Source organism: Lissotriton vulgaris, chromosome 1_1, assembly GCF_964263255.1.
Source record: "Lissotriton vulgaris chromosome 1_1, aLisVul1.2, whole genome shotgun sequence".
NCBI lineage: Eukaryota > Metazoa > Chordata > Amphibia > Caudata > Salamandridae > Lissotriton > Lissotriton vulgaris.
In genome coordinates this window covers 593,894,745-593,917,228 of record NC_141685.1, presented here as the reverse complement: position 1 = coordinate 593,917,228, position 22,484 = coordinate 593,894,745, and the positions used below count along the sequence as shown (strand labels likewise).

General features: G+C 44.3%; 1 protein-coding gene across 1 annotated transcript in view; it reads left to right on the top strand.

Annotated features, from left to right (window-relative positions):
- The window catches only part of MCOLN2 (mucolipin TRP cation channel 2), a 416,948-nt gene that overhangs the window by 302,961 nt on the left and 91,503 nt on the right, over positions 1 to 22,484 (top strand). Inside the window, exons 11-12 of the mRNA XM_086954049.1 lie at positions 5,092 to 5,214; positions 6,806 to 7,012. Of these exons, the coding sequence (XP_086810175.1) occupies positions 5,092 to 5,214; positions 6,806 to 7,012 (330 nt within the window). The remainder of the gene's footprint in view (positions 1 to 5,091; positions 5,215 to 6,805; positions 7,013 to 22,484) is intronic.

Genomic DNA, 22,484 nt, shown 5'->3' with positions numbered 1-22,484 from the left:
CAATCTTTTCGGTCCAAGTCTTTCTTTTAATCTCTATTGCCTAATCACCTCTATCTTTCTATCCCCTGTTTTGTTGTTGCTTTCTCGTCTCCTTTCCATTATGTTATGCCAATCCGCATGCCGGGCAGTTTTGTATTATGCTCTGTTACATGGGTCTCAGTGTGCTGGTGCAGTTTCTCACCTCAGTCCTCCGGTACATTGTGGCTTCCCCTTAGGCCTGTGTCCCAACACCTGAATGGGGACGTAATGCAGTTCTTCCTGCTCTCCGCTGAAGCTCCCTCGCGAACGTCCCACACTTCCATCACCCTCACCTCCGAAGTCGGAGTTGATGGAGTCGCAGTGACGCTCGTACTGTCCGAGGGAGGACATGATGCTCGGTGACCTGAAGACAGCAAACTGAAGAGTCGCAAAAAGAATACCTTGTAGTACGGAGGACAGGGAACAAGAAGACTGCAACAGTAAGAGCAGCACAAAGCGTATTCACAAACAGGGCTTTGGCTGCACAAATGGACATATGGGTTTTTAAGCTCCACTCTCTCGCGGGTCTGTAGACCCTTCCTCTCCCTGTGGCCTTCACGCCATGCACACCATCAGACCTACGGAGAAAGCCACCATGTTATTATGCACCGGAAGCGCAATTCTGCTTTTGCTGTCTATTTTCACGAGATACTTCCGGTCTCAAACTGCAATCAAAACACATTGAAGTTCGGCATCATCAAAGCCCCCAATTCACACGCAACTCATGCCGATGCTTACGAAACCTGCTGTGACTTAACCCGAGCCTCCATCTCACTAGTGCGTCTCCAAACTTCCATGCCACAGGTGCGCTGTTTCCTTACTAATTATTTAACTTGCAAGCCTCAGATAGCTAATTCATCTAAATCACAAGCATGTTCACACGTGGCATGAAAAAAAAATTAATATGTGTGCCGTGAGCGTTACCTGGGGTTGAACAGGCTGGCACTGGCCTGGGGCTCCACGGACTTCGGGACACTAGGCTCCTTGTGAAGCTGCATGGAGAAAGAGCTGGCAGCCCTTTCGGTTTCGAGCGCACCTCTCAGCTCAACGCTCATGTCCTGCTGGGCGGCCCCTCTCTCCAGCGGTGACGCGCGTGAAGGAAATCCCGGTTCCTGGCCAACGCCTACCTTGACAAACAAGGGGCAGGTGGTGGTGGGGGCTGCAACACTGCGAAAAGTGGCGCGCGGATATTAAAGTATGCGCAAATAAGGCGCCATGTTTTTTTTTTTTAATCCTCATTTGCCTGGCCCTCCTCTTAATTAGCCTCCAACTGCCATGCACGTATTGAATCAAAGTGCAAAGTTATCACTGCACCTGAGAACGGAATTGGTGAGAATCGGCAGGAGATGGCCCGAAGAGGAAAGGGGGATGACTCCAAACTTGGCATTAAAGCCTGTTGAACCAGCCATTGAACCGAGAGGAGGGGCCTAGTTCTTGGAGTTTTATGGCATAATCATTGGACCGGGAAAAAAAAAAAAGACCCCGGTTACTGTCTCCATTGAGTCAAAAGGTTCCAGAAAGCCAGGTTGCGTGAGCCGCATGATCTCAGCATGTTTGTTTTAGAGGTTGCATACAGAGATGACAACCAATTTGCATGTGTTGGTGCCAAGTTTTCTGTCCAAACCTTGCATATCTCTCTTCTTGCAAGCAGTATTGCATAGAGCAAAAATGTCTGTGCATGACCCTTTATGCTGTTATCCCATCTGACTATAATCAGGGGTAGTGTGATGGTAACCGAGATGTTAAGAATGGAGTCCAAGGTTGCTTTCACTTCATTCCAGAACTGTAATATACTAGGGCATTCTTTAAACTTATGGATGTCCGAAGCCGCAAGATAGTTACATTTATTGCATTTCTTCCCTGGAATGAATTTAGACAGTTTTAAGGGAGAAAAATAGGCTCGATGTATCGTAAAGAAATGGTTACGCCTAAGCCATGCAGGTTTAACGCACTTATATAACAAGGTACAGGATTTCTGCCAGATTTCGATGCTTTGAACCCCTAGTTCTGTTCCCCATAATTGTTCCGGGAGGGTAAATTCTCCATCGATCTCTTCTAACAGGTTCCAGTACCACTGCGAAACTTCTTTGCCCCCTCCTGATTGTTCTACCAATTTTCCTTCAGCGATACTATACTTCCCAAGTGTTACCCCTGTCCTAGCCAGTGCTTTGACCCAACTGTCTAGTTGTATAAACTTGAACCTCGAAAACTCCAAGCCCAGTTGTTCCCGTAACTCCTCCCAGGGCCTCAGTGATTCGCCTACCAACAAATCACCCCATGTTGATAATCCTCCTTCTCTCAGCGGGATTGCCAGCCTATCTTTCAGACAAAGCGTCAACCCCGGAGATTCCCAAATGGGTGCAAAATTTGAAAAATATGGCAGACCTAGTTTTTTCCTAATATGTGACCAGGCCTTCGCCTGGGACATAAGAATTTTTAACTTAACTTTTAACAATTGATATCGCCTCATCCTTCTCCCTTCCGTTGGCAACACTCACCTTAGATGCGACCAAAGCCTTTGATAGGGTTAATTGGCCCTATCTTGGTGCTGTCTTGAAGAAGTTCAACTTTGGTGAGAAGTTCTGTCGCACTGTAGCACTCATGTACAATGCACCATCTGCACGGCTCTTAATAAATGGTACATTGTCTGATTCATTCAAAATCTCGAGAAGTACCAGACAAGGCTGCCCGCTTTCTCCCCTCCTCTTTAATCTGTATATTGAACCGTTTGCAGAAGTCCTAAGGCGGGATGCACTTATTCCATCTTTCAGATTTGGGGACTGGGAAAGGCGGGTAGCTCTCTAAGCAGACGACATTTTAATTTTTACTTCAGATCCGGAGACTACATTCCCAGAGGTAATTAAGAGAGCTGAAGAGTTTGGTCGCATTTCGGGATCTGAGATCAACCCAAGTAAAACCGACATCATGGCATGAATATCTCCGATTTACAGCTGGATGTAACTAACTCAATGCGATACCTGGGCATTCGGGTAGTACAAGATGTCGGAAAAATTGCCAAAGTTAATCTTGAGAGAGTGTTCAACGAGAGTAGGAAACTGCTAAAATCTTGGGCCAACCTTCCGCTGACTATGCTCGGTAGAATAAGTCTGATGAAAAAAAAAAGTAGTCCCTCCATTAAAAGATACCCCGCTGCACTGTAGGTTAATTGTAGTTGGTCGATGCTGCTTCCTCCAGAAACGGAACAAAATGTAAGGGATGTAATAAGCAAAATAACAACAGCAATGGCAGATTTCACCAACGGCAAGCAACTAAACAAAGAGAAATCCATGCGTGGAGTTTGACTACTAATACTAATTACTTTATGCCTCGTAGAGGCAGCGCATGCGCTGCCCTATGCGAGACCTAAAAAGTGGAAAGGTTGAGACTGTGTGTGACCTTTAGTGAAAAGATTAGTTTGCGGTTATTTTGGAATAGTGAGGGTGTGTCGAGAAAGCAGCAGGGTAAGGATGATTTGGTTGGATCTGGTGTGCATGTGAAGATGCTAGCAATACAGTAACAATCATGGGAGAGGAGGTGTCTCAAGGTGGGATGCCAATGGATGGTTTTGGTATACCGAGGCTGTTAGATCAAGTCTTTCATTTGCTTTCTTGATCAGGATTCCCACTCCACAAAGGAAAGTAACTGTTTGCCTGACAACAATTGCCGGTCATTATTTCAAGCGTATATTTACCCAAAGCATCTCTTCCTTCAGTTATTGATATAAATGTTTGTTGGTTCTGTCACTATATCAGTTCCAGTATATAGTGCTACCATAATATCATGGGAAGACATTCGAGGACCACAATATCTAGAAGGTGAGTGTATATAGGGTAGTATAGATGTTTTTATTCTTACTTCCACATCTACATACCTTGAAGTTGTACATTGTCACGGTACAGATATATGGAGCTAAGTAGGTCAGACTTGCACTTACATGTATAATTCTATCATGTTGCAATCTGGGTCCTCACTATTTTGATAATGTTCATATGGTAACACAATATTCTGGAAACAATATTCTGTTTGAATAGCAAACATTTTGTGTAACTTTACCTTAAATGAGCGCTCATTAACAGCATAAACCCAGCGAGTATATCATCATCATAAACTCAGTGAAATCCTGAAAATAGTTAAGCACTTAGAGCGGAATGCTTCTTTAAACCAATGTGTAACTAAATCTCAAATCTGGCAGCTATGGTTAGTGATTTAATTTATTTTTATATTTAGTTGTGTTTACTGTATATGGCACACTTTTGTAAACAGCTGGCATCCAGGCTCTATGTTCAACTGGTAAGACTGAATTAAGGCTCACCTTAAGTTATTTGAAGTTGTGTAATGCAATGTGCATGTGAAAATCTCTTCCAGTGCTCTTTGGGGCTCTGTTTCACTACGGTTGATAAAATGTCATCTGCTCCTGGTAGAGCTTTCTATTACTTTTTGTGTATGATAGTGTTGGCTTGTTACACTCCATCCACCCGGCACTCCCATAAAAATGTCCTTTAATTTGTGAAACTCACCTTGTTTAGTAACATCATGTCATGTCTAATTATGAACTGCACTGGTTCGAATAAAACGAGGTAGTGAGCTGGGCTTCCCTGAAGTTTAGCTAAAAAAAGCTATAACCGATATAAAATCAGCTCTATAAATATTGCTTAGGCTAACTTTGCAGGTTTATTTTAAGTCCTTTTCAAAAACGAAATTTGGGTATAAAATAAACCATATGAAGCAATTGTTTGCCAATAATTATATTGGCATACGCTTAGAGAATAATGTTCTATTGTATGATAAATCTCACCTTTTTGGTATTGTTTCTTATGTTTGCTTCTCCAGTTGAACCAATTTCTTTTAATTTTCAGGTTGGTTTTCATCCAAATCGAAACAATACATAGAAAAAATGTTATTTTTGCTTTACAAGTGAACAAAGCAGATAATTTTACATCTGCGTCAGTTGCGGAGCATCGTACCTGAATACCATTCATATGCATCTAGGCACATAATAACTGTAAAGAAACGTTTATTTTGATACCAAACACATTTTTAAAGTGTATTTAATGTGTCACTCTTCTTTCACAGGTACTCATTTTAACAATGCAAGCATCGTTTCCCAAAGTCTTGAGATTCTGTTGCTGTGCTGGTATGATCTACCTTGGTTACACATTCTGCGGATGGATTGTTCTGGGCCCTTATCATGAAAAAGTATGTTAGTTTTTGGTCTCAAACCAGATCTTAAATGTTACTGAGAATGCCAACACATGTTAAGTGCGCAGTAAGCAAATGCTTTACTGGTTACTGCAGTAACTTAGCCATATTCGTTTTTGCTGTTACGGTTTAAGAGATTTCGATATTTTCTCCGCGGAAATTAAGATGCAATTAATATTTTCCAAGAGGCAAAAACTAGGAAAAACTTAAAGAGCAAACTGTAGTGTAGAGTTTTGTCAACCAATATTTATATTGGTTCTACTTGCCTAACAAAACAAAAACAAGCTTTAAATTCTCAACATAATACTGGACTTGCCTGTTTTTTATTAGATGTTGATCTTTAAGCAGATCATTAAGCCAAAAACCTTCCATTCCTCTGGCAGCTACTCAAACTTCATTTGGATTAAGGAAAATCTATGAAATGCAAATAAACCACAAAATGCATGGAAAGAAAGAGTAGAGGTCAATTAAAATCATAAGACAGTGGAGCATGCTCTCTAGCCTAAAAGGCAGTCATCATTCACATCCACCCTGACCATGGTAGTAGAGGTATAAATCCCACCTATGCATGCACCATCAGCAAGTGGGTGAAGCCTTTATCATGGAACCAGGCTACAGGGATCCAACGAAATTCTAGGAGCAGAAGCAACAAAGCAAATTGGATATTCTTTCACTGTCTTGGCAGCTATTCAGAGAGTAAAAGTACATAAATGAAAGGGGAATAAGTAGAAACAGTAGTATGAAAAATAACTAAACGGAGAGCAAAAGCACATAGAGAAGCAATACTGTATTAAAATAATTTACCATTGAGGTCAGGACCCCAAAATATAAGGAAACAAAAAAGATGTGAGGCTATATAAAAAGATGAAATAGCCCAGTGTCCTGAAATCTGACCGAGTTCAAGTTTTTGAAAGTTGTGCTCAGTGAGGGGCAAAAAGTACACCCGTATATTAACATTTGAAGGGCAGGGCTTCAGTGCTATTGGAAGCTGTGTAGAGTTTTGTCCTAATAGCTATCACATAAATTCTTTGGAAAGATTGCACATTACTTTAGTTTTTCATGCATTTTGTGAATGAAGTTGAGATTTACATATCTTTAGCAGATGTTGAAAAACAATGCAGACAAAAGAACATGAATTGTTTATTCGTACCAAAACAAACCCCTCAATGCTGCATTTAAATATAAATAAATGAAATAAGTGCTGAACCTAAAAAATCTTTTAACACCCACCAACAACACTATTGAAAGGGTGGGGTTGCAAAGTGCCAAAGCTGTGTAACTTTGTTTTAAACTAATGTCTTTCTTTTCCCACCTACACTTCATGTCTCTTTATCGTACTCTTCCAGGTTCTTTTTCCTTCCCTCAGCTACTTTTTTCATATCTTCCTCCTCCTACTCTTTTCTTTCTATTCTACCTACCTTTCTTTCTCCTGCTCTGGGTCAAGCTCAATTGATGAAAAAATAGACTGTTATCAACTGCAATCAACTACACTATATTTAGCACTGATGTCCCGGTTTGATTTATAAGTAACTTTTCTTCCTTCTGTCTTTACTATGTTAATGCTTTATTTTGTTCCTTTTCTTTTTAGTTTGAAGATCTGAACACTGTAGCAGAATGTTTATTTTCTTTGGTTAATGGAGATGATATGTTTGCCACGTTTGCCCAAATTCAACAAAAAAGTACCTTGGTTTGGCTGTTCAGCCGATTATATTTGTTTTCTTTCATTAGTCTTTTTATCTACATGATTCTCAGTCTGTTTATTGCACTTATCACGGACTCCTACGAAACCATTAAGGTAAGCACTTCTCTTGTGTGGGCGATTTTATTCTAATATCATGTATTTTGTTTAGTATTTAGGATGTGTTGTGCAGTGTTAAATTTTCACGGTGAGATGATTAGAAAGGGCTCAAAATGTATCTTGTCTAGGCTCGATTGTGTGTCTTAAGGATGTTAATGTGCACGTTTGTTACACAGAACTACACATACACAAATATTCTCAGGTTGATGAACACTTAAAAAATGGATACATTAACTCTATAACCTTACATTAATTCATGGAAATTCTCGCATGGCCACATATAACTTTTACCTTTATTTTACAAAATGCATATCTCAGACATATGCACAAGGGCTGTGGACTCTTCACATAGAACAAGCACTATAGATAAAGTTAGAGGGAAATGAGGTAGAGTAAGATTTAAGTAGATGTTCTGAAGCACAGCGTTTTAGTGTTGGGACATAGTTCAATTACGTAAACAAGTACAAACTAAAACAAATACATTAATCATGAAAACTTGTTTAATATACAGACAAAATATACACAAAAATGAACATTTTAATTGGAAGCTTGGACTTTTAAAAATGTGGAATTATTTTTAAACAACAAAGTAATATGATAGACTGTAGCACATTACTTTTTTCCCCCTCCTAATGTATGCTCTGCTTGGCAGTGCATACTTGTGCTATAATTGTCCACTATACTTGAACTGTTCACTATACTTGAACTGTTCCTACAAATCAAGTTAAGGATACTAACTTAATTTTAGCCTCCAATTTCAAATTCCTTCACATTTACAGAACACTTCAAAGTTTTAAATTTATCTTTTTGATGTATATATACTTTGTTAATCTGCTAACTTTTTTCATTTTTTAAACATTCACAGACCGTTTGACCATTGGTCCACTGGTTACGAACCACTGCTGTAGTTGGTTCCAGAGTCTTAGGGGGTCATTACAATATAGGGCGTATCGCCACCACCCGCATAGCGGTGGCGATCCGCTCTACATCCTTCCCCGCCTGCCACCCATTTACCCCCCACCACATTAGTATGGCGGGGGTATCGTGGCGGACGGGAAGACCGTCCACCGCTCTCTGCCCGGTCGACAAGTCGACTGGGCGGAAAAGGGTTTAATATGGTGGCAGTGTCTGATAGAAACTGCCAGCTAAATTAGTATGGGGGTGGAAGCATGCAGAGGTCTCTTACCCGTTGTGGGCCCCCAGGGAATCTGGGGGGTGGATGGGGTACATGGGGGGTACCTATGGTACCCCCCTGCATTGTCATGGACATGATGGCAGGCACCTTGCGGTGCCTGTCACCTTGTGCATGACCATGCTGGGAATGGAGGATGCCACTTCCACGGTGGCATCCTAATCGTTGGGGCGTGACCACACACCATAGGCGGTCGGTCCCAGCACCGCTAGGGTGGCGGGCGGACGGAAGTGATTCTTCGTGTCTTGAATTTGTTTTGCTTTTGGACTTTCCAGTAGAAAGAAAATGCACTTCTGGAATCTGTTTGCCTCCCTATTAGACAAAGTTTATTGTTAAGAAGCTGGGATGCTAAAATGGGTGGCTTTTGGATGGTTTATGCCATTTTGAAATAGATCATGCCAAAAGGAGTAGCCATCAGAGGTTGCTTGGAATTGGAGTGATGAGTTCAGATTTCCTAGCTCCTTTTACAAGCTGAGCAGCTCTATTAGAAAGGGATGGCTTTGATGCTGACTACAGTCCACAGGTGTGCACTAGATGATATATAGCTCTACTGCTTGTAGTTGAGAAACTTTGTGAATCTGCAATAGATCTGAAGTCCCAACTTCACCATTCAAAATCTATTTTCGTAGCTCGTCTGTGAGAAGCCAAGTAGCAGTGTAAATGTAGCACCCTGCACTAACCCGGGCGACCCTTATGGTGATATTATGGGTTTAGATAACTATAGAAAGCTCTCTCAGTGGTAGCTATGGAGAGCAACCTTCAGGCTTAATCTAGGAGGAGTGCAAAGCAGCTTTGTTCACCGCAGGGTTACAGCTACTTTGTGCCTACCCTAGCAGATGGTATGGTGAAGTGTGCTCAAGGACTGTTAGCCTTCACTCATACGTTTATCAGCCTCTAACCAAACTGAGCATCATCCAGAATAGAAAAGCATGACTTGAAGTTGATTAATGATTGTTTTTGGTTTGCACGTATTTTGGTCCATTATATGCATGGCTGATATCTTTTAACTAACACTTAATAGGTCTGTAGCAAAGATCAGTGAGTCAGTCTATCTGCTGCAAAACTCTCTATGCATCCTCCACACCTCCGATTAATTTCCTGGTCTGCTCTACCCTGTACTTGATTCATAAAGAATGTGTATGTCTAAGATAAACTTGGGCAGACAAAATGGCAGCTTTGTGCATGTAAATTTGCAGTATTGAGTCACAAAACTGGGAATCATGGAATTTTAAGTGTGCACATGAAATGTCATCAGTATGGTAGAATAATATGTCGGAGGGATGGTCGGAAGCAGAAGCGGGGAGGCCAAATAGGTTGAATAGTGAGGTTTCATTGGGAAGAAGTGTTACAGTTCAGGGGGGGTTTTAGTCAAATTATAACCAAGGTTTCGGAGAATCTGGAGGGCCGAGAACGTTAGGATGTCTTCTATGGTTTCTGGAGTCTTGTCTTTCGTTGGAAACCTATTACGGGTTTCAGGGCGTCACCCCGTTCCGGAGATACCTCAAACAAAAAAGAGAGTGGCTTAAGATACACTGCACTCTTGACTTAGTATTACCGCCACCATAACCAGGAAGTGAGGGAGGGTATGGATTATGGACGTTCAATGTGAGAGAAAAAGGCAAAGGTTTAGGCGTCAGGGTCAGACTCCTAGCACTGCGGTGACTTAAGGACTAGTGTTGCGGGAGTCGAGGTTGCGGATTGAAGCAGAGGCGCAGTGGGGAACCGAATTCCACCCAATGCCCGCCCTTCCCCTTGCTACACCCCCACCCCTTCCCTAAGCCCTTGTCCCATCACGTACCGCTAGGAGCCACAACTCTCCTGAGTCGTGGCGGCTCGTACGTCCTTCGGGATCCACCACTCGTCCGTCCACGTTTCTTCGTCTTCACCAGGGTCGGTGTCTTCTCCGATGTCGGCGTTTTCCTTGCACAGCTTCTGCGTCTGGTCGGCGTCTTCTTCCGGGTGCTTTTCCGTCGAATGGCCCAATGAGTTCCCGTCCTGCTTTTCTATCAGTGCGGACGGAAGTTTGGAGGCATCCGATTGGTCTATTGGGGCGGTGACTCCGCCTATCCAGGATTGTTGTTCTTCCGGGTCACACTGGGAAGGCTGTGGGAGGAGGGTAGAATGACGAGTTAGTGGAACTGTTCCGGCCTCATATTGGTAAGGTGTCCATGCGGGAGACTTACCAGGGTTGGTACGATTAAGGGGCGGGTCCTCCTCCTCACATCCCCTTCCCTACCTTTCTTGTCCAAAAGAAAGGGTTCACATGGATACCGGGACATGAAATCGGCATTTGCATGGTCTCTTCCTTTCCTATGGTGGACAGTATATCTAAAAGGTTGTAAGGCAAGGAACCACGTTTGGATTCTTTGGTTTTGCCCTTTATTCCTCGAGAGCCACTCAAGGGGTGCATGGTCCGTATATAGTAAGAAGGTTCGGCCATCCAAGTAATATCTGAGGGCTTCTACAGCCCATTTAATGGCTAGGGCCTCCTTTTCGATCACAGCATACTTGGTTTCTCTAGGAAATAGTTTCCTCCTGATAAAGAGAACGGGATGTTCTTTTCCGTCCTCCCGTTCATGTGACAATACAGCGCCAATGCCATGGTCTGAGGCATCCGTCTGTAGCATAAAGGGTCTGGTGTAATCAGGATTAGTGAGGATTGGATGAGAAGTAATGGCACTTTTTAGCTGGTGGAAAGCTGCTAATTCTACGGAGGTGGGATTCTTTAGGGTCTTCTCAGCCTGTCCTGTCTTTCGTAACAGATCTGTTAAGGGACTGTCAATCTCAGAAAAATGTGGAATGAATCTCCCATAATAGCCTAACCGGCCTAAAAAGGCTCGTAAGTCCTTTTTACTTTTAGGGAAAGGAAATCGATCTATTGTGGCCACTTTCTCTACTTGTGGTCTCACAGAGCCGCCTCCCAGGAGAAACCCTAGATACTTTACATTTTTGGACGCCAAATGGCTTTTAGCAGGGTTGATAGTAAGACCGGCTATTTTTAGGGCCTGAATAACTTGGGACAGGTGATACAGATGTTCCTTCCACGAGTTACTGTAAATGATGATATCATCCAAGTATGCAGCAGCATATTGGTGATGGGGTTGTAGGATTATATTCATTAACCTTTGGAAGGTCGCTGGGGCGCCATGAAGGCCGAAAGGCAGTACCTTAAAATGATACAATCCGTTGGGTGTGCAAAAGCCAGTTTTCTCCCTGTCCTGAGGTCTTAAAGGAACTTGCCAGTATCCTTTACACAAGTCCAGGGTACTGACATACTGGGCTTTACCGAGTTTTTCCACCATCTCGTCGACTCTAGGGAGGGGGTAGGCGTCAAACTGTGATAGTTTGTTCACCTCCCTAAAGTCGATACAAAAGCGGATAGAACCATCTGGTTTCGGAACTAGTACCATCTGAGAGCACCATTCGCTAGTAGGCGGTTCTATAATGTCCATACGCAGCATTTGCTGTATTTCTTCTTTGATGGCTGCCCTCCGGGCTTCGGGTACACGGTATGGTTTTAACCGAACCGTTTGTCTGGGTGGGGTGTGGATCTCATGTTCTATCAAAGTAGTTCTACCCGGTGCTAAAGAAAAGACTTCTTGTAGCGGAGCTAAAGTCTCTCTTAAGTCTTTTTTTAAGTCATCGGCAAGATCTGGACTTATACTTTGCTCGGTTAGGGTCTCAGGTTGTTGGGCCGTAAGTGCTGGAGTAGGTCCTTCCCATTTTTTTAATAGGTTTATATGGAAGATTTGGGTAGTCTTATTCTGTGAGTCCATTTCTAGCTTATAAGTAACAGGAGTGACTTTTTCTACTACTAAAAATGGACCTTGCCACTGGCTCAACAGTTTATGTTCGGAAGAGGGCCGTAATAGGAGAACCCGGTCTCCAACATCCAGAGTACGTTCCTTAGTGGATTTGTCATACTGCTTTTTCTGCGCCATTTGAGCTTGCTCTAAATTAGTGCGTACGATTTCCCGCACTTGATTCAGCTGGGATTTGAGACTAACCACGTAATCTAATAAGGGTTTAGAGGTGTCTGTTTCCTCTTCCCACTCCTCTCTAGCCATGTCCATAAGAGTGCGGGGCCTTCTACCATAAAGTAATTCAAATGGAGAATACCCCAAGCTTTTTTGTTGGTGGCACCTGATAGCAAAAAGGGTTAGGGGAAGCATGTCTTCCCATTTGCGGGCTTCTAGGTTGAGCAACTTTTTTAAGGTGGTCTTTAGAGTGGAATTATAGCGTTCCACCAGCCCATCAGTTTGGGGGTGGTACGCTGCAGGGCGGATTTGTTTAATATGCAGCTGCTGACACACTTCTTTCATGAGACAAGATGTAAATGGTGTTCCTTGGTCGGTCAAGATTTCTTTTGGAAATCCCACTCGGGTAAAGATATTGATCATGGCTTTGGCTACCTGTGTGGTATTCGGTTGTCTCAATGCTACTGCCTCAGGGAACCTTGTCGCATAGTCCACTAGGACTAACACAGAAGCAGGGGTCCTATAATATCCATACCGACCCGCGAAAATGGTACGTCTATCACGGGAAGAGGTTTCAAGGGAACCCGCGAGGGAAGGCTCTGACTGGTTTTTTGTCATACCACACATTCTTTACAGTATTTCCTCACTTGGTGATATAGCTCTGGCCAATAAAACCTATTCAAGATAGCTTTCTCAGTTTTCTCCCCTCCAAAGTGTCCTAACAGGTGACTGTATGCTAAATACAATACTTTCTCTCGAAAGGGTACCGGCACTATAAGTTGTGATGGTTGTGTTTTGTCAGCCTTTCTGTACAACAGTCCTTTTTTTAGGAAAAATTGTGGACCTACATGAAGGGGGTCTTCTTGTTCGTTCGCTTGTTTCCATGCCTCTTGTAGCGTAGTGTCCTCCCTTTGTGCAGCCCGAAAGTTCTGATCATGTTCCCATAGGGAGGACTCCGGATTTGTCAAGAGAGCAGGTTTCTCTTTTTGTTTTTCCTCTCTTCGCTGTCGTCTGCTTTTCCTATTTTTACCCTGTTCCCCATCAGTATGGGGTTCAGTAAAAAACGGTGCTTCTTCCCTCCATTCGGTAACATCCTCTACCTCTCCAGTTAAAAGCTGATTGAATCGCGGGTAGTCTGTCCCTAGAATCATGGGTTCAGGCAATTGGGGGAAGGAGTCCAACTCTCATTTTAATAGGAGTCTGGTTGGGACGATGTTGTATGTCTAGATCCGTTAAGGGATATAACTTGTTATCACTGTGAATGCATTGAATGTTTATCATTCCTGTAGATATGGAAGTAGAACCAGGAACTAAATGAGGTCTTATCAAGGTCTGTTTGCTTCCTGTATCTCCTAAAGCCTCTCGGGTTGTTCCATTGACAGTGATTGTACGATGAAAGGACTCATTCTTGGATCCATTGTATAGAACCTTAGTAAAACCGACCTTCATAGGTTCTTCTTTTTGCGGACATACTCTGGCAATATGTCCAAATCCCCCACAATAGTAACACTGGGGTCCTAAAGGGGCTACAGGTCTGGGATTAATTGGAAGATGTTGTGGTACTAGAGTTACTGTCTCTGGTTTCTTGGGGAGCCCAAAAGGATGTGGTGTTCTGACTGGGGGGGTGGTTAGAGGGTTTCCATGTACTTTCATCCTTTCCTTTTTGAAGTTCTTGTACCCTGAAATAGGCCGAGGCGATCTTTACTGCTCTTTCTAAAGTCAAGTCAGTGTGCTGCCTGACCCACTATTGACTAGGGGAATGTAAGGAAGAGAGGAATTGTTCCAAATAAATCTTTTCTAGGATAGCCTCTTTTGTAGCGACCAACGGCTTTAACCATCGGTCTGCAGTGTCTTTTATCCGGTAACAGAGGGCTCTAGGATTCTCTTGAGGGCCTTCCTTAATTTGTCTCAGCCGAATTCTATAGGTTTCTTCATCTATGCCCATTCTTTCTAGGACACAGCGTTTAATGTCAGGATAGGCTGTGGTTCCTAAGGGGTTTGCCGCTTGATAAGCCGCCTGAAGATCCCCACTCAGGAGAGGGCCGAGGTATTTGCCCCATCAGTCCTCGGGCCATTGTGCAGCACGGGCCATTCTTTCAAAGTTAGAGAGGAAAAATTTGGGATCTTCACCGGGTACGTATTTTTGTACCACCACTGAAGGAGGGGCGGTATATCCACGTGGCTGACCCAATGTTTCCGCTAACTTTCCTAATGCCGTTTCTTGGGACTGCTGTTGTCCCGTGATGGTTTTGCGTAGTGCTTCCCTATCTGTTTCTGCAGTCTCTAAGAATTGGGCCATGATTTTCTCTAAACGTTCTTGTCCTTCGGTCATTTTCTTAATAACAGCCTCCATGGCTTCCGATCCCACTTCTGACATCAAATGTCGGAGGGATGGTCGGGAGCAGAAGCGGGTAGGCCGAATAGGTTGAATAGTGAGGTTTTATTGGGAAGAAGTGTTACAGTTCAGGGGGGGTTTTAGTCAAATTATAACCAAGGTTTCGGAGAATCTGGAGGGCCGAGAACGTTAGGATGTCTTCTATGGCTTCTGGAGTCTTGTCTTTCGTCGGAAACCTATTACAGGTTTCAGGGCGTCACCCGGTTCCGGAGATACCTCAAACAAAAAAGAGAGTGGCTTAAGATACACTGCACTCTTGACTTAGTATTACCGCCAGCATAACCAGGAAGTGAGGGAGGGTATGGATTATGGACGTTCAAAGTGAGAGAAAAAGGCAAAGGTTTAGGCGTCTGGGTCAGACTCCTAGCACTGGGGTGACTTAAGGACTAGTGTTGCGGGAGCCGAGGTTGCGGAGTGAAGAAGAGGCGCAGTAGGGAACCGAATTCCAACCAATGCCAGCCCTTCCCCTTGCTACACCCCCACCCCTTCCCTAAGCCCTTGTCCCATCACGTACCGCTAGGAGCCACAACTCTCCTGAGTCGTGGCGGCTCGTACGTCCTCCGGGATCCACCACTCGTCCGTCCAGGTTTCTTCGTCTTCACCAGGGTCGGCGTCTTCTCAGATGTCGGCGTTTTCCTTGCACAGCTTCTGCGTCTGGTCGGCGTCTTCTTCCGGGTGCTTTTCCGTCGACGGTCCCAATGAGTTCCCGTCCTGCTTTTCTATCAGTGCGGACGGAAGTTTGGAGGCATCCGATTGGTCTATCGGGGCGGTGACTCCGCCTATCCAGGATTGTTGTTCTTCCGGGTCACACTGGGAAGGCTGTGGGAGGAGGGTAGAATGACGAGTTAGTGGAACTGTTCCGGCCTCATATTGGTAAGGTGTCCATGCGGGAGACTTACCAGGGTTGGTACGATTAAGGGGCGAGTCCTCCTCCTCACATCCCCCTTCCCTACCTTTCTTGTCCAAAAGAAAGGGTTCACATGGATACCGGGACATGAAATCGGCATTTGCATGGTCTCTTCCTTCCCTATGGTGGACAGTATATCTAAAAGGTTGTAAGGCAAGGAACCACGTTTGGATTCTTTGGTTTTGCCCTTTATTCCTCGAGAGCCACTCAAGGGGTGCATGGTCCGTATATAGTAAGAAGGTTCGGCCATCCAAGTAATATCTGAGGGCTTCTACAGCCCATTTAATGGCTAGGGTCTCCTTTTCGATCACAGCATACTTGGTTTCTCTAGGAAATAGTTTCCTACTGATAAAGAGAACGGGATGTTCTTTTCCGTCCTCCCCTTCCTGTGACAATACAGCGCCAATGCCATGGTCTGAGGCATCCGTCTGTAGCATAAAGGGTCTGGTGTAATCAGGATTAGTGAGGATTGGATGAGAAGTAATGGCACTTTTTAGCTGGTGGAAAGCTGCTAATTCTACGGAGGTGGGATTCTTTAGGGTCTTCTCAGCCTGTCCTGTCTTTCGTAACAGATCTGTTAAGGGACTGTCAATCTCAGAAAAATGTGGAATGAATCTCCCATAATAGCCTAACCGGCCTAAAAAGGCTCGTAAGTCCTTTTTACTTTTAGGGAAAGGAAATCGATCTATTGTGGCCACTTTCTCCACTTGTGGTCTCACAGAGCCGCCTCCCAGGAGAAACCCTAGATACTTTACATTTTTGGACGCCAAATGGCTTTTAGCAGGGTTGATAGTAAGTCCGGCTATTTTTAGGGCCTGAATAACTTGGGACAGGTGATACAGATGTTCCTTACACGAGTTACTGTAAATGATGATATCATCCAAGTATGCAGCAGCATATTGGTGATGGGGTTGTAGGATTATATTCATTAACCTTTGGAAGGTCGCTGGGGCGCCATGAAGGCCGAAAGGCAGGACCTTAAAATGATACAATCCGTTGGGTGTGCAAAAGGCAGTTTTCTCCCCGTCCTGAGGTCTTAAAGGAACTTGCCAGTATCCTTTACACAAGTCCAGGGTACTGACATACTGGGCTTTACCGAGTTTTTCCACCATCTCGTCGACTCTAGGGAGGGGGTAGGTGTCAAACTGTGATAGTTTGTTCACCTCCCTAAAGTCGATACAAAAGCGGATAGAACCATCTGGTTTCGGAACTAGTACCATCTGAGAGCACCATTCGCTAGTAGGCAGTTCTATAATGTCCATACGCAGCATTTGCTGTATTTCTTCTTTGATGGCTGCCCTCCGGGCTTCGGGTACACGGTATGGTTTTAACCGAACCGTTTGTCTGGGTGGGGTGTGGATCTCATGTTCTATCAAAGTAGTTCTACCCGGTGCTAAAGAAAAGACTTCTTGTAGCGGAGCTAAAGTCTCTCTTAAGTCTTTTTTCAAGTCATCGGCAAGATCTGGACTTATACTTTGCTCGGTTAGGGTCTCAGGTTGTTGGGCCATAAGTGCTGGAGTAGGTCCTTCCCATTTTTTTAATAGGTTTATATGGAAGATTTGGGTAGTCTTATTCTGTGAGTCCATTTCTAGCTTATAAGTAACAGGAGTGACTTTTTCTACTGCTAAAAATGGACCTTGCCACTGGCTCAACAGTTTATGTTCGGAAGAGGGCCGTAATAGGAGAACCCGGTCTCCAACATCCAGAGTACGTTCCTTAGTGGATTTGTCATACTGCTTTTTCTGCGCCATTTGAGCTTGCTCTAAATTAGTGCGTACGATTTCCCGCACTTGATTCAGCTGGGATTTGAGACTAACCACGTAATCTAATAAGGGTTTAGAGGTGTCTGTTTCCTCTTCCCACTCCTCTCTAGCCATGTCCATAAGAGTGCGGGGCCTTCTACCATAAAGTAATTCAAATGGAGAATACCCCAAGCTTTTTTGTTGGTGGCACCTGATAGCAAAAAGGGTTAAGGGAAGCATGTCTTCCCATTTGCGGGCTTCTAGGTTGAGCAACTTTTTTAAGGTGGTCTTTAGAGTGGAATTATAGCGTTCCACCAGCCCATCAGTTTGGGGGTGGTACGCTGCAGTGCGGATTTGTTTAATATGCAGCTGCTGACACACTTCTTTCATGAGACAAGATGTAAATGGTGTTCCTTGGTCGGTCAAGATTTCTTTTGGAAATCCCACTCGGGTAAAGATATTGATCATGGCTTTGGCTACCTGTGTGGTATTCGGTTGTCTCAATGCTACTGCCTCAGGGAACCTTGTCGCATAGTCCACTAGGACTAACACAGAAGCAGGGGTCCTATAATATCCATACCGACCCGCGAAAATGGTACGTCTATCACGGGAAGAGGTTTCAAGGGAACCCGCAAGGGAAGGCTCTGACTGGTTTTTTTCATACCACACATTCTTTACAGTATTTCCTCACTTGGTGATATATCTCTGGCCAATAAAACCTATTCAAGATAGCTTTCTCAGTTTTCTCCCCTCCAAAGTGTCCTCCTAACAGGTGACTGTGTGCTAAATACAATACTTTCTCTCGAAAGGGTACCGGCACTATAAGTTGTGATGGTTGTGTTTTGTCAGCCTTTCTGTACAACAGTCCTTTTTTTAAGAAAAATTGTGGACCTACATGAAGGGGGTCTTCTTGTTCGTTCGCTTGTTTCCATGCCTCTTGTAGCGTAGTGTCCTCCCTTTGTGCAGCCCGAAAGTTCTGATCATGTTCCCATAGGGAGGACTTCGGATTTGTCAAGAGAGCAGGTTTCTCTTTTTGTTATTCCTCTCTTCGCTTTCGTCTGCTTTTCCTATTTTTACCCTGTTCCCCATCAGTATGGGGTTCAGTAAAAAACTGTGCTTCTTCCCTCCATTCGGTAACATCCTCTCCCTCTCCAGTTAAAAGCTGATTGAATCGCGGGTAGTCTGTCCCTAGAATCATGGGTTCAGGCAATTGGGGGAAGGAGTCCAACTCTCATTTTAATAGGAGTCTGGTTGGGACGATGTTGTATGTCTAGATCCGTTAAGGGATATAACTTGTTATCACTGTGAATGCATTGAATGTTTATCATTCCTGTAGATATGGAAGTAGAACCAGGAACTAAATGAGGTCTTATCAAGGTCTGTTTGCTTCCTGTATCTCCTAAAGCCTCTCGGGGTGTTCCATTGACAGTGATTGTACGATGAAAGGACTCATTCTTGGATCCATTGTATAGAACCTTAGTAAAACCGACCTCCATAGGTTCTTCTTTTTGCGGACATACTCTGGCAATATGGCCAAATCCCCCACAATAGTAACACTGGGGTCCTAAAGGGGCTACAGGTCTGGGATTAATTGGAAGATGTTGTGGTACTAGAGTTACTGTCTCTGGTTTCTTGGGGAGCCCAAAAGGACGTGGTGTTCTGACTGGGGGGGTGGTTAGAGGGTTTCCATGTACTTTCATCCTTTCCTTTTTGAAGTTCTTGTACCCTGAAATAGGCCGAGGCGATCTTTACTGCTCTTTCTAAAGTCAAGTCAGTGTGCTGCCTGACCCACTATTGACTAGGGGAATGTAAGGAAGAGAGGAATTGTTCCAAATAAATCTTTTCTAGGATAGCCTCTTTTGTAGCGACCAACGGCTTTAACCATCGGTCTGCAGCGTCTTTTATCCGGTAACAGAGGGCTCTAGGATTCTCTTGAGGGCCTTCCTTAATTTGTCTCAGCCGAATTCTATAGGTTTCTTCATCTATGCCCATTCTTTCTAGGACACAGCGTTTAATGTAAGGATAGGCTGTGGTTCCTAAGGGGTTTGCCGCTTGATAAGCCGCCGGAAGATCCCCACTCAGGAGAGGGCCGAGGTATTTGCCCCATCGGTCCTCGGGCCATTGTGCAGCACGGGCCATTCTTTCAAAGTTAGAGAGGAAAAAATCGGGATCTTCACCGGGTACGTATTTTTGTACCACCACTGAAGGAGGGGCGGTATATCCACGTGGCTGACCCAATGTTTCCGCTAACTTTCCTAATGCCGTTTCTTGGGACTGCTGTTGTCCCGTGATGGTTTTGCGTAGTGCTTCCCTATCTGTTTCTGCAGTCTCTAAGAATTGGGCCATGATTTTCTCTAAACGTTCTTGTCCTTCGGTCATTTTCTTAATAACAGCCTCCATGGCTTCCGATCCCACTTCTGACACCAAATGTCGGAGGGATGGTCGGAAGCAGAAGCGGGTAGGCCGAATAGGTTGAATAGTGAGGTTTTATTGGGAAGAAGTGTTTCAGTTCAGGGGGGGGTTTTAGTCAAATTATAACCAAGGTTTCGGAGAATCTGGAGGGCCGAGAACGTTAGGATGTCTTCTATGGCTTCTGGAGTCTTGTCTTTCGTCGGAAACCTATTACAGGTTTCAGGGCGTCACCCGGTTCCGGAGATACCTCAAACAAAAAAGAGAGTGGCTTAAGATACACTGCACTCTTGACTTAGTATTCCCGCCAGCATAACCAGGAAGTGAGGGAGGGTATGGATTATGGACGTTCAAAGTGAGAGAAAAAGGCAAAGGTTTAGGCGTCGGGGTCAGACTCCTAGCACTGCGGTGACTTAAGGACTAGTGTTGCGGGAGCCGAGGTTGCGGAGTGAAGAAGAGGCGCAGTGGGGAACCGAATTCCAACCAATGCCCGCCCTTCCCCTTGCTACACCCCCACCCCTTCCCTAAGCCCTTGTCCCGTCACGTACCGCTAGGAGCCACAACTCTCCTGAGTCGTGGCGGCTCGTACGTCCTCCGGGATCCACCACTCGTCCGTTCAGGTTTCTTCATCTTCACCAGGGTCGGCGTCTTCTCCGATGTCGGCGTTTTCCTTGCACAGCTTCTGCGTCTGGTCGGCGTCTTCTTCCGGGTGCTTTTCCGTCGACGGTCCCAATGAGTTCCCGTCCTGCTTTTATATCAGTGCGGACTGAAGTTTGGAGGCATCCGATTGGTCTATTGGGGCGGTGACTCCGCCTATCCAGGATTGTTGTTCTTCCAGGTCACACTGGGAAGGCTGTGGGAGGAGGGTAGAATGACGGGTTAGTGGAACTGTTCCGGCCTCATATTGGTAAGGTGTCCATGTGGGAGAGTTACCAGGGTTGGTACGATTAAGGGGCGGGTCCTTCTCCGCACATAATATCAGTTGCAAGTTTTGCATTATCTATGGTTGTGGGTATGTCTGGATGGACTTATCTGCAAATGTTGGAAGCCCACAAAACCATAATTTTGTGAGCATCCCCCTACCACTTGCATGTGCTTTTCACCCTGGAAACACCCCCCCCCCCCCCCCATACCCACTAAACAAAAATAAGAGCTTTGCCAGAGTGAACCTATCAAGGAACATCCCCACATACAGTGGAAGTGGAAGAAAGTTAAGAAAAAGTGCAAATGTCCATTTGCATTACATTTACGCATAAAGAATTTTGCATATGGTGAAAATCTAACACCATCAATTTTGCCCAATTCAATATGAGAGAGGAGGGCGTTCTAGCTGCAGACAGGAAGAGTATGTGAACCTGACGAGGGAGTTGCATTGCTAGTCTTAATTGAAGATAAAAGCCTCCTCTATTTAAGCCCCAATTTCAGAAAAAGAAATGTTGCGACTGTTACGGCAAAATATGCCACAAATGCTGAGACCTCTCCCTGAACAGGAGGTGGGCAGTGTCTCTCCTTGACAGCGCTGCAGAGGTCACTAGTGTGCCAGACACTCTAGGAGTTTCAGGCAGCAACTGCTAACTTAGTTACAGTTGAAACCCAGAGAGGCGTGTAGTGCTTCCAGACAGATTGTATAATTTGGGCATACACATTAAGGGTGACATACTGCTCACCATTAGGATAATATTTGAGGAAAATGTAACTTTATCATATGACATTCTTTTAGAGGAGTTCGATTGGCCTCCGCAGCTTGTCCGAACATCCCCACAAGATGTCATACTGCAGCTGGATAGGCTCTTGCACTAGTCCCAGCTTTATATCACAATCATGTCACCTGTGTTAAGGACTCTCCTTATCATGTAATGCCCATAAGGTCCTGCCTACAAGTGCAAACACAGTACCCAATAAAATAGGATGCTAAAGCACCTGTTAGATAAATACTCTCCCAGTTGGAGTACCGTGGAGTAATTGAACCCTGTGTCTCTCAAAATAACAATCATGTTGCATAGTCTTAGACTGCAGACATTTAAAACTGTCACACACACACATTTGCAAAATAAAATACACAAAGTACTGCACTTATAAATAATATAGCCCTGAAATACAAAACCTCTTTGGAGATAGCCAATGTTTTTTATCTGCCAAAATATAGCATCTGAAAGCAGAGATTGGACAGCCTTCTTGCACTCTGCTTTCAGTGTTGCTTTACCTGTCTTGCTCTGGGTTATTACAACAGTCCGGGACTGTTCCCAGCCTGCATAGTGTCAGTTCTACAAGATACTAACCCAGACTCATTCTCCTAGGTAGAGGATATCTGCCTGATGGATGATGAGTTAAACACACATTTGGGCAGGGTGGATCACATAATATCGAGATTCACTTGCTATGGCTATAAGTTCAACTTTAAGATATCTAATACAGCATTTCCTGTTTTCAGAATGAACTTACACATGAAGGCAACATACTTGAACCAAACTTCCTTGAGAAGTGTGCTCTGTTACAGTCTCCTAATACTCGTCTGTAACTGCGACCCTTGTTAGAATTCTTTAATTTTGCAGAACCTACATTCCTAATTGTGTACAACACATCATTATATGAATAATTTTATCCTGCTTTTCTCAGTGGACATCAGAATATACAGACATACTCAGATCATCAACACTACAAGCCTTGTCATCCTTAACCTTGCGTGTGCCATTGTTTTTACCCATGTCACCTTTAACTAAGGTGAAACAGTTGCCGATTGTATATATATCACATTTATATTCCAGGGCAGAAATGCGTTTTGAACCCACTGAAAAAATCCTGACTGCAGAGCAGATGGCTCTTCTTAAAAAGCGGCCACTTGCACAG